At 38.2% G+C, this 13,090-nt stretch overlaps 1 protein-coding gene across 3 annotated transcripts in view; it reads left to right on the top strand.

The window, feature by feature from the left end:
- Positions 1-13,090, top strand: part of si:ch211-45c16.2 (mitogen-activated protein kinase kinase kinase 13) — a 42,077-nt gene that overhangs the window by 22,097 nt on the left and 6,890 nt on the right. For all 3 annotated transcript variants that reach the window (XM_058082698.1, XM_058082697.1, XM_058082699.1), the window contains 9 exons: positions 1,264-1,967; positions 3,992-4,175; positions 4,264-4,455; positions 5,762-5,920; positions 5,995-6,153; positions 8,011-8,119; positions 8,213-8,322; positions 10,070-10,186; positions 11,454-11,597. In XM_058082698.1, coding sequence (XP_057938681.1) covers positions 1,325-1,967; positions 3,992-4,175; positions 4,264-4,455; positions 5,762-5,920; positions 5,995-6,153; positions 8,011-8,119; positions 8,213-8,322; positions 10,070-10,186; positions 11,454-11,597 — 1,817 coding nt within the window. In that variant the 5' untranslated portion in view covers positions 1,264-1,324. The remainder of the gene's footprint in view (positions 1-1,263; positions 1,968-3,991; positions 4,176-4,263; positions 4,456-5,761; positions 5,921-5,994; positions 6,154-8,010; positions 8,120-8,212; positions 8,323-10,069; positions 10,187-11,453; positions 11,598-13,090) is intronic.

Below are 13,090 nucleotides of genomic sequence, written 5' to 3'. Positions count from 1 at the left end.
AATAATTAAATAATTAAAATATAATATCCAAATATAAATATATAATATCCATCCATCCATTTTCCTCTGCTTATCTTAGGAGGGAAGCCCAGACTTCCCAGTCCCCAGGAATTATTATTATTATTATATATTATTATATAATAATATAAAATATAATTAGTTAATTCTAATTATTTTTTAATTTAATGTATTATTATTAATATTATTATTATATTTTATTTTTATACTTTTAATATTTTAATATATATATTACTATTTTATTTCTTATTTTATCTTTTAATTTTCGATTAAATTCAATTTGTACCTTTTATTTATGGTATTTTACTTTTTATTTTACTAGTCTGTGGCCCCCAAGTAAATTGAGTTTGAGACCCCTGGTTTAGATTCACTCCTCTATGGATCGTCCTCTCTTTGACCTTTTTGCTGTGTTATTGTGTGATGCAAACTGGCAGCTAGAGAGACGTATATACAGTATGTAAATACATGTACCGTATAGTCTCTCGCTAAGACTCATTGGGTTCTAGCATGTTGGCTGCACGGCTAACAATGCTCAAAGGATGGTTCATGTGTGCCAGCTGTTTGGCTCTCAGCTTCCCTAATACACAACAACAGTTTTAAGCCCTGCTTTACTGATATAACACTCCACAGACCGCATAGCAAAGCCCCGGCTGGTTATGCGTATGACGATTTCGTCACTGTTCCCAGAAATTTCCCAGAAATTATGCTATTTCTATTCGGTCTGTCTCGTATGCACGGATTATTTTGTTTCATAATTGAACCACTTCTGGTTTTTAATGGCTGTAGAAAGTAGAAATTGATTTGGTTGTGTGAATTTGTTCATTCATTCATTCATTCATTTTCTACCGCTTTTCCTCACGAGGGTCGCGGGGGGTGCTGGAGCCTATCCCAGCTGTCTTCGGGCGAGAGGCGAGGTACACCTTGGACTGGTGGCCAGCCAATCACAGGACACATATAGACAAACAACCATTCACACTCACATTCATACCTATGGACAATTTGGAGTCGCTAATTAACCTAGCATGTTTTTTGGAATGTGGGAGGAAACCGGAGTCAAACCCACACATGCACGGGGAGAACATGCAAACTCCACGCAGAAATTGTGTGGAATTGAACCCTGGTCTCCTAGCTGTGAGGTCTCTGCTCTAACCACTTGACCACCGTGCCGCCCTGAATGTGTTTAAATGAGTTTATTCATCAAGAACAGGTTCTCAAGATGCTCTTGTCTGTTTGTTCTTTTTACAGGTAATTCAACTCGCGTCAAATCTGTGTGTTAGGACCACTCTTCATCAGGAGTACGCAGCCCATGTTCATGCATGACACCATGGGTAGCTCCCCCGAAGTGCTCTCATGGACTTCCTGCCCCAGCATGCTGGTGGGCAAGCTAAAAGAGGAGCTCAAACTCAGCGTGGTCGGGGATTCCATGAAGAAATCGAACACGCCTAACTCTCAAACGCAGCCTCCTCCACCCCCTGGTTCTATACTACCCCCTCAGATAATCACGGACTTGGCCCCGCCGACGCATCTGCCGGTGCCTCTTAAGACGCTGCAGCTACCCAACCAGGACGAGGACTCGGTGCTCGGGGGTGTAAGTCCCACAAACATGGCCTTGAGCGTCGACTCCATGCGGAGCGAGGGTGGCCACTTCGACAACAGCGTGCTCCAGCTGCAGGAGCAGGACAACGAGGAAGCGGTCTCGCCGGCTTCCTGCGAGCACGGAGGCTGCGGGAGCGGAATGGAAGACCACGCAGGAGATGGGGACTGTCATTTGGACCACAACGGCGAGGGAAGACAAAGTCACCAGCATCATCCCGATGACATTAAACTGCACTTCCACAGAGCGGGGCCGGGGTCGGGGGGCTTCCTGGAGGGACTCTTCGGCTGTCTCCGGCCAGTCTGGAACATCATAGGAAAGACGTATTCCACAGAATACAAACTACAACAACAAGGTGAGCTTATCGTTGTATGCTTTCCACTCTACTGTTTGTCAGCTTGAATTGAGGTCATGAAGAAAGTAGTCTCACTATGCTGCAGGCTAGTGTGGTCAGACACAAATGAGCTGAGTTTTGTTGTTGGCGTTCTAAAATATTTGGGTTGTCTCCTCTATGATCATTTTTTGTTTCATTCATTCATTCATTTTCTACCACTTATCCTCACGGGGTGCTGGAGCCTATCCCAGCCGTCTTCGGGTCAGAGGCGGGGTACACCCTGGACTGGTCACCAGCCAATCACAGGGCACATATAGACAAGGATTAATAATAATTAATTAAACAAATAATTATATATTATAATTAATTAATTATATAATTAAAATATAATATCCAAATATAAATATAATGATATAATTAATTAATTATTATTATTATTATTTTTATTTATTATTTTATTTTTATACTTTTATTGCTTTGCTTCTTGTTTTTAATATTTTAATATATATTCATTCATTCATTCATTCATTTTCTACCGCTTTTCCTCACGAGGGTCGCGGGGGTTGCTGGAGCCTATCCCAGCTGTCTTCGGGCGTAAGGCGGGGTACACCCTAGACTGGTCACCAGCCAATCACAGGGCACATATAGACAAGGATTAATAATAATTAATTAAACAAATAATTATATATTATAATTAATTAATTATATAATTAAAATATAATATCCTAATATAATTAATTGATTATTATTATAATTATTTTTTATTTTAATTTATTATTATTATATTATTATTTTATTTTTATACTTTTATTGCTTTGCTTCTTGTATTTAATATTTTAATATATATTTTACTATTTTATTTCTTATTTGATCTTTTAGTTTTGTATTAAATTCAATTTGTACCTTTTATTTATTGTATTTTATTTTTACTTTACTAGTCTGTGCAGCACTTTGGAAACTCATTCATTCATTTTCTACCACTTTTTCCTTATGAGGGTTGTGGGGGTGCTGGAGCCTATCCCAGCTGTCTTCGGGTCAGAGGCGGGGTACACCCTGGACTGGTCACCAGCCAATCACAGGGCACATATAGACAAGGATTAAGATTTTATTGTTTGTTTTTAAGGCGTTGAATGGGCTGGCCCCCAAATACATCTCGGACCTCATACAAATTTACTCTCCAGCGAGGTCACTGAGGTCTGAGGGCCAGCCCCAACTTGTGGTGCCCAAGACGAGACTTAAGACCAGGGGAGACCGAGCCTTTTCTGTGGTTGGCCCCAAGCTATGGAACTCTCTCCCCTCCCAAGTAAAAAAGGCTCCCAACATCGAAAGCTTTAAGTCTCGTCTTAAAACCCACTTTTATTCTCTGGCTTTTAACTCTGAGTTAGTCGTATGGTCCTGTGTCTTTTAGTTCTTTTTTTTTTTTTTAATAATTAATTTAAAAAATTATTATATATTATAATAAATTAATTATATAATTAAAATATAATATAATATCCAAATATAATAATATAATTAATTAATTAATTAGTCTAATTATTTTTTAATTTATTATTATATTATTATTTTATTTTTATACTTTTATTGCTTTGCTTCTTGTTTTTAATATTTGAATATATTCATTCATTCATTCATTTTCTACCACTTTTCCTCACGAGGATCGCGGGGGTGCTGGAGCCTATCCCAGCTGTCTTCGGGGCGAGAGGCGGGGTACACCCTGGACTGGTGGCCAGCCAATCACAGGGCACATATAGACAAACAACCATTCACACTCACATTCATACCTATGGACAATTTGGAGTCGCTAATTAACCTAGCATGTTTTTGGAATGTGGGAGGAAACCGGAGTACATGAACTAGTATAGTATTACTGTATATTGTAGATGGTACACGGCCCAATTGGGTTTTGTAAACATGAAATAAGCAAACTCTAAAAGCCTTTTATACAACTTCTTACTTATCAGCACATATGAGATTGTTCATTTCATTTTCAAATCCACTTTATTTAAAAAAAAATTCCATCTGTGTTGTTAATTAAACATTTCCAGATATGTGGGAGGTTCCGTTTGAGGAAATCTCCGAGTTGCAGTGGCTCGGCAGCGGCGCTCAGGGAGCCGTCTTCCTCGGCAAATTCCGCTCTGAAGAAGTCGCCATCAAGAAGGTGCGAGAACAGAAGGAGACGGACATCAAACACCTACGGAAACTCAAGCATCCCAACATCATCAGCTTTAAGTAGGTCTCCAAGCACGTAGTGTGTGTCGTGTTGTATGTACTGCTTCTTGACTCACACGTTTTTTTTTTTGTGTCCTATCCTACCCAGGGGTGTGTGTACTCAGGCGCCGTGTTACTGCATTATTATGGAGTACTGCGCTCAAGGCCAGCTCTATGAGGTGTTGAGAGCAGGACGCAAGGTGACCCCCAGGCTGCTGGTGGACTGGGCTTCCGGCATCGCCAGCGGCATGAACTACCTGCACCTTCATAAGATCATCCACAGGGATCTCAAGTCTCCCAAGTGGGTTTTCCTCTGAGTGCTTACATTAGCCACGTTTACATGGACCCAAATATTCTAAATGCATTCGGTTTATTTGCTCAAACGGAATTGAACTTTTGTATACACTTTGTATACTAACCCTAGCAGGCCACATATAGACAAACAACAAATTAATTAATTATTATTATTTATTTTTTAATTTATTATTATTATTATTATATTTTTATACTTTTATTGCTTTGCTTCTTGTTTTTAATATTTTAATATATATTTTTACTATTTTATTTCTTATTTGATCTTTTAGTTTTGGATTAAATTCAATTTGTACCTTTATTTATTTTATTTTATTTTTACTTTTTATTTTACTAGTCTGTGCAGCACTTTGGAAACTCATTCATTCATTTTCTACCGCTTTTCCTCACGAGGGTCGCAGCCAATCACAGGGCACATATAGACAAACAACCATTCACACTCACATTCATACCTATGGACAATTTGGAGTCGCTAATTAACCTAGCATGTTTTTGGAATGTGGGAGGAAACCGGAGTACCCGGAAAAAAACCAACGCATGCACGGGGAGAACATGCAAACTCCACACAGAGACGGCCGAGGGTGGAATTGAACCCTGGTCTCCTAGCTGTGAGGTCTGCACGCTAACCACTCATCCGCCGTGCAGCCCAATAGAGTATATTCGTCTATATTTGTCTATATGTGCCCTGTGATTGGCTGGCCACCAGTCCAGGGTGTACTCCGCCTCTCGCACAAAGACAGCTGGGATAGGCTCCAGCACCCCTGCGACCCTTGTGAGGAAAAGGCGGTAGAAAATGAATGAATGAATGAGGAAACCGGAGTACCCGGAGAAAACCCACGCATGCACGGGGAGAACATGCAAACTCAACACAGAGATGCCCGAGCGGGGAATCGAACCCTAGTCTCCTACATGTGTGGCCTGCACGCTAACCACTAGGACGCTAGCCCTGAAAAATACAATTATATAAAAAATTTGTAATTTTGTAATTTTTTTAACCAAAACAATATTTTTTAAAATGCTAAAATTGATATAATCTGCAATCATTTTACAAGAATAAAGTCAAAATATTTTTTTAAAAAAGGTACAATCTAAGAAGAAAAAAAACAAGATTGACACGCAGCATCACACATTTTGACCAACAACAAAAAACACAGAGATGGCCGAGGGTGGAATTGAACCCTGGTCTCCTAGCTCTGAGATCTGCACGCTAACCACTCGACTACCGTGCCTAATTTGTGAACCTTTCTTATTTTATTACTGTCAAACCACAACCTTTTTCCATGTCTTTTTAATAGTGTTTTGGTGACCCACAACGACTCTGTGAAAATCTCCGACTTTGGAACATCCAAAGAGCTCAGCGACAAAAGTACAAAGATGTCCTTTGCTGGTACGGTGGCTTGGATGGCACCAGAAGTGATCAGGAATGAACCCGTGTCTGAGAAAGTGGACATCTGGTGAGTTGTGCTGCATGATGAAGAAGGTATCATTTTCAATTGAAATCCTTACGATCTTCCGGTGTTTGTTGCAGGTCGTTTGGAGTTGTGTTGTGGGAACTGCTGACTGGAGAGATCCCGTACAAAGATGTAGACTCCTCTGCTATCATCTGGGGTGTCGGAAGCAACAGTCTTCACCTCCCTGTCCCGTCCACCTGCCCGGATGGCTTTAAAATCCTCATGAAACAAACATGGTGGGTGAGACTTGTGTATATATGTGTATATATATATATATATATATATATGTTACTACCCCAACCTTCCATAAGTGGGTCAAAAATGACCCGGTCAAGTTGTTTTCCTGAAATATCTTTGTAATGAAAAATTTTAATCATTTCATATTCCAGGTATTCCTCAAAAAACATATTTTTGATATCATGCCGTTCACATTTTTAACTTACCTTTGATACATTTTAAGAGATTTTAGTTTTTGTGTTGCTACCCCAACCTTCCATAAGTGGGTCAAAAATGACCCGGTCAGGTTGTTTTCTTGAAATATCTTCGTAATGAAAAAAAATTATCATTTCATATTCCAGGTATTCCTCAAAAATCACATTTTTGATATCATTCCGTTCATATTTTTAACTTATCTTTTATACATTTTAAGAATTTTTTGTTTTTGTGTTACTACCCCAACCTTCCATAAGTGGGTCAAAAATGACCCGGTCAGGTTGTTTTCTTGAAATATCTTCGTAATGAAAAAAATTTTATCATTTCATATTCCAGGTATTCATCAAAAAACATGTTTTTGATATCATGCCGTTCACATTTTTAACTTATCTTTTAAACATTTTAAGAATTTTTTGTTTTTGTGTTACTACCCCAACCTTCCATAAGTGGGTCAAAAATAACCCGGTCAGGTTGTTTTCTTGAAATATCTTCGTAATGAAAAAAATTTATCATTTCATATTCCAGGTATTCCTCAAAAAACATGTTTTTGATATCATGTCATTCACATTTTTAACTTATCTTTTATACATTTTAAGAATTTTTTGTTTTTGTGTTACTACCCCAACCTTCCATAAGTGGGTCAAAAATGACCCGGTCAGGTTGTTTTCTTGAAATATCTTTGTCATGAAAAATTGTTTTAATTTCATATTCCAGGTATTCCTCAAAAATCATATTTTTGATATCATGCCGTTCATATTTTTAACTTATCTTTTATACATTTTAAGAAAGTGGTTAGTGCACATCTCTGTGTGGAGTTTGCATGTTCTCCCTGTACATCCGTACAGCGAGAACACAGAGATGATTCCAACCCAGGTCTTCACGATCTCCTGACTGAGTGGCTAACATGCTAACCACTCGTCCACCATGCGGCCCTGTATTAGAACCTTGACATTGAAAATAATAACGCCAATATAAAGAAGATTCTTTTTTTTTGGTATTTTATGGATGACTTGGTCACAATTTGTGTGAATTTTTCTATTAAAATTAATGTTTTTAATTATTGTTAAAAGGGAATAATTAAGAAAATCATCAATACATAGCAAACAAAACTGGACATAACAAGGCTGCAACTAATAACCAATTAATCAGTTATAAAACAATTAATTTTTTGATTAACTGATGAATAAGATTTTTTTTATTTTTTTTTTTTAAACACATTTTTCATTTCGGGCTGCACGGCCGACGAGTGGTTAGCGCGCAAACCTCACAGCTAGGAGACCCGAGTTCGATTCCACCCTCGGCCATCTCTGTGTGGAGTTTGCATGTTCTCCCCGTGCATGCGTGGGTTTTTTCCGGGTACTCCGGTTTCCTCCCACATTCCAAAAACATGCTAGGTTAATTAGCGACTCCAAATTGTCCATAGGTATGAATGTGAGTGTGAATGGTTGTTTGTCTATATGTGCCCTGTGATTGGCTGGCCACCAGTCCAGGGTGTAACCCTGCCTCTCGCCCGAAGACAGCTGGGATAGGCTCCAGCACCCCTCGTGTATCACCAGATTCTTGCCAATACACACGCCTATCTGCAACCCACTTTTGAGTCACGATCCGCCAGTTGAGAATCACCGTCACATGATCATAATCTTCTCACTCATTATCATCAGGCAAGGCAAACCCCGGAATAGACCATCTTTCCGCCAGATCCTCCTGCACCTCGACATTGCCTCGGCTGACGTTCTGGGAGCTCCTCAGGAGACGTACTTCAAGTCTCAGGTCTGCAACACATCTAAAGAACGCTGGGGGGGGGGGGGGTTGTGTTACTTCTTTTGGCAGCGTGGGTTGTAACTTTGTTCATTCATGTTCCAGGCTGAATGGAGGGAGGAAGTGAAGAAACATTTTGAGAAGATCAAAAGTGAAGGCACGTGCATTCACAGGCTGGATGAAGAGCTGATCAGACGGAGGCGGGATGAACTCCGGTAAAAAGAACTACTGCAGTACTGCTGTCATAAAACCTTTATTGAATGTGCCGCCATTTTTAACCCTTAGATGCATAAGTGGGTCAAAAATGACCCGGTCAGGTTGTTTTCTTGAAATATCTTTGTAATGAAAAATTGTTATCATTTCATATTCCAGGTATTCCTCAAAAAACATATTTTTGATATCATGCCATTCACATTTTTAACTTATCTTTTATACATTTTAAGAAATTTTAGTTTTTGTGTTACTACCCCAACCTTCCATAAGTGGGTCAAAAATGACCCGGTCAGGTTGTTTTCTTGAAATATTTTTGTAATGAAAAAATTGTATCATTTCATATTCCGGGTATTCCTTAAAAAACATATTTTTGATATGCCGTTCACATTTTTAACTTATCTTTTAGACATTTTAAGAAATTTTTGTTTTTGTGTTACTACCCCAACCTTCCATAAGTGGGTCAAAAATGACCCGGTCAGGTTGTTTTCTTGAAATATCTTTGTAATGAAAAAATTGTATCATTTCATATTCCGGGTATTCCTTAAAAAACATATTTTTGATATCATGCCGTTCACATTTTTAACTTACCTTTTATACATTTTAAGAAATTTTTGTTTTTGTGTTACTACCCCAACCTTCCATAAGTGGGTCAAAAATGACCCGGTCAGGTTGTTTTCTTGAAATATTTTTGTAATGAAAAAATTGTTATAATTTCATATTCCAGGTATTCCTCAAAAAACATATTTTTGATATCATGTCGTTCACATTTTTAACTTATCTTTTATACATTTCAAGAAATTTTAGTTTTTGTGTTACTACCCCAACCTTCCATAAGTGGGTCAAAAATGACCCGGTCAGGTTGTTTTCTTGAAATATTTTTGTAATGAAAAAATTTTATCATTTCATATTCCAGGTATTCCTCAAAAATCATATTTTTGATATTATGCCGTTCACATTTTTAACTTACCTTTTATACATTTTAAGAAATTTTTGTTTTTGTGTTACTACCCCAAGTTTCCATAAGTGGGTCAAAAATGACCCGGTCAGGTTGTTTTCTTGAAATATCTTTGTAATGAAAAAAATGTATCATTTCATATTCTAGGTATTCCTCAAAAAACATATTTTTGATATCATGCCGTTCACATTTTTAACTTATCTTTTATGCAACACACAATGGATACTCATATTTTCTATTGTTGTAAGGGGTCATTTTCTTTTTCAAAGATGGAAAAAGTGAAAAATTAATATATTTCTAACATGAAATCATTCTTGTGTGGTCCTAAATATAATACTAAATATCATACAGGTGATTATTCCTAACCAAAATGGCAAAATTGGCATAAAAATGTCATTTTTTACACACTTATGGAAGAGTGTAGGGTCCAGTCACTCATTCATTTAAGGGTTAGGTAGCATACATATGTGTATAGTATATTTATATATAGTATATAGACCACACTTGCCTATAAGCCACACTATAGACACGCTATAAACCTTGCAATCCTACTTACATTTGGTCGATAGTTCTGATGAGTGTTGCCAAAAGCCAAATAAAAAGTAAAAAGAGTGCTAAATCCTCCTCTATAATACCTGAATAATGGATGTTTATTTGTGTGCCACTGATAGTATATAGTAGCAGTTTGGGGAAATTGTTACATAATGATGTTTCATGTTGACGTGCCAGTGCAGATTGAGGATTTGGTTGAGCCTTTTTTTTTTTTTTTTTTTGGACGTTTCCAACCTTATCAGGCATGCACTGGACATCCGGGAACATTATGAGAGGAAACTGGAGAGAGCCAACAACCTTTACATGGAGCTCAGTGCCATCATGCTGCAGCTGGAGGTGCGAGAGAAAGAACTCATGAAGTAAGTGAAGAAGCTCTTTTTTTTTTTTTTTTTTGGTCCAAATGCTATCCTCACTCCATCCCCGCTCATCTGCAACCTTGGTATCCTCCTGGACCCCCACCCTTTCATTTGAACCCCACATGAAACAATTAACCCGGACTGCATTTTTCCATCTTAAGAACATAGCATCACTTATTTCTCTGCCGCTGAATCCCTGATCCATGCATTCATCACAACCAGAATGGACTACTACTACTACTACTACTACTACTACTACTACTGCAACAGTATTCTCTACGGTACTACATCCAAAACCCTCAATAAACTACAATATATTCACAACTCCGCTGCCCGCCTCCTCACCTCCACACATTACCCCTGTCCTCCAAAACCGTTCCCCAACGCATTCACTCCAAAGTTCTTCTCATAACCTACAAAGCCCTCCACCATCTGATGACCCCCCCATAATCTCACAGACCTCCTCCATCCACACAATCCCCCACGTCCCCTTCGCTCCTCAGACTCCAACCTCCTGGCATTTACCCCTGTAAGACCAAGCTCCGATCCTGGGGTGACTTCTCCATCGCTACCCCCCACCCTCTGGAATTCTTTGACCTTCCCAGTTTAAAAAAAAAAACAACTAAAAATCCACCTCTTTAAATCTGTTTTTAATGTCTAACTTTTATACCTGACTGCCCCCCCCCCGCTTTTACTCATGTTTTAACTGTGTATTAACGAATTAATGTTGTATTTTAATGTAATAATCTTAATTAATCTTTTAAATTATTTTTAATTAATCTTTTACTCTGTTTACTTGCTTTTATTCAACTCCATTCTTCTGTAAAGTGACTTTGAGTATTTTGAAAAGCGCTATACAAATAAAATGTAGTATTATTAATACTAGCTGTTAGGCATAATACAGTATGCATGCATACAGTACATATACAAACACACATTTAGCAGTATAATAGGTTTTGGTTACCTTATTTAGCCGACTGTGTTGTTGGTTTTGTTTTGAAGTACTTGTTTTGAAGTACTAGTTTGTTTAATGCAGATAAAAATCCAGCTTGAGAGTCACTCGTCAGTCTGGGTTCAGACCTAAGTTTATATTATAGGCTGAACTTCCCAGGCCTGTGTTTATTTCTCTCCATGACATCCACTCGTGCAAATTTACTGTGATCATCTCCTTTTATTTGCGGCCAATTCCTTAACCGTTTTTTGTGTTTGTTAGTCAAACATGAACTGGTGTTATATACAAGGTCTAAAAATACTACACTAATTCCAACAGGAGAGAGCAAGCAGTGGAGAAGAAATACCCCGGGACCTACAAGCGGCACCTGGTCAGGCCCATCGTTCGGTCAAATGCTGTGGAAAAGCTGATCAAAAAGAAAGGAAATATTTCTCACAAACCCGGGTTGCCGCCTGCCAAAAGGTACGACTCTCACCAGCGTTACTGGTACAATTTTAAGGTTCTCTTTTAACGGCTTTGCCCCTTCGTATTTATCTGATCTGCTTTTACCATATCAACGCCCGCGGCGGACCCTGCGGTCCTCCGGCGCTGGCCTTTTAACTAGACCAAAACCCAGAACTAAAACCCACGGTGAGGCAGCATTTAGCCACTATGGCCCCCCCACCTGTGGAACAGCCTGCCGGAGGGCCTCAGGACTGCGGAGACTGTTGATATTTAAAAAAAAAAAAAGATTAAAGACACACCTTTTTAATCAGGCTTTTAACTCATATTTTTAAACTTTTCTTCTGTTTTTATCTTTTTAGTCTTATTTTATGCTCTTAGTCTTCAGCTTTTAACTCCAGTGTTTTGTTTTTATCTTTTTAGTCCTATTTTATGCTCTTAGTCTTCAGCTTTTAACTCGTGTTTTGTTTTTATCTTGTTAGTCCTATTTTATGCTCTTAGTCTTCAGCTTTTAACTCCAGTGTTTTGTTTTTATCTTTTTAGTCCTATTTTTTATTTTTATTTTTGCTCTTGGTCTTCAGCTTTTAACTCCAGTGTTGTGTTTTTATCTTTTTAGTCCTATTTTATGCTCTTAGTCTTCAGCTTTTAACTCCAGTGTTATGTTTTTATCTTTTTAGTCCTATTTTATGCTCTTAGTCTTCAGCTTTTAACTCCAGTGTTTTGTTTTTATCTTTTTAGTCCTATTTTATGCTCTTAGTCTTCAGCTTTTAACTCCAGTGTTTTGTTTTTATCTTTTTAGTCATATATTTTTTTTTTTTGCTCTTGGTCTTCAGCTTTTAACTCCAGTGTTATGTATTTATCTTTTTAGTCATATTTTATGCTCTTAGTCTTCAGCTTTTAACTCCAGTGTTTTGTTTTTATCCTGTTAGTCCTATTTTATGCTCTTAGTCTTCAGCTTTTAACTCCAGTGTTTTGTTTTTATCTTGTTAGTCCTATTTTATGCTTTTAGTCTTCAGCTTTTAACTCCAGTGTGTTGTTTTTATCTTTTTAGTCCTATTTTATGCTCTTAGTCTTCACCTTTTAACTCTAGTGTTTTGTTTTTATATTTTTAGTCCTTTTTTTTGTTTTGTTTTTTGCTCTTGGTCTTCAGCTTTTAACTCCAGTGTTTTGTTTTTATCTTTTTAGTCCTATATATATTTTTTTTTGCTCTTGGTCTTCAGCTTTTAACTCCAGTGTTATGTTTTTATCTTTTTAGTCCTATTTTATGCTCTTAGTTTTCAGCTTCTAACTCCAGTGTTTCCTCAGGGGGGGGTCCTCCACACTGGGGGCTGTGTCGGGTCTGCTGAGGGGGTGCCATCCTTGGCTCCCTTCGACCCGGCCGGCTGGGGGTTCCTCCCTTTTAATGTGGGGGTCCGCCCGTCTGTCGGAGTCGGGGGGCCCGGGTGACCCGTAGTATGGAGGATGGGAAGGAGGGGCTTTCTTTTGTTTCTTTGTTTTTTCCGTTTAATTATGGT

Source organism: Doryrhamphus excisus, chromosome 9 (assembly GCF_030265055.1).
Source record: "Doryrhamphus excisus isolate RoL2022-K1 chromosome 9, RoL_Dexc_1.0, whole genome shotgun sequence".
Classification (NCBI taxonomy): domain Eukaryota; kingdom Metazoa; phylum Chordata; class Actinopteri; order Syngnathiformes; family Syngnathidae; genus Doryrhamphus; species Doryrhamphus excisus.
This window is presented reverse-complemented; position numbering and strand designations above follow the sequence as displayed.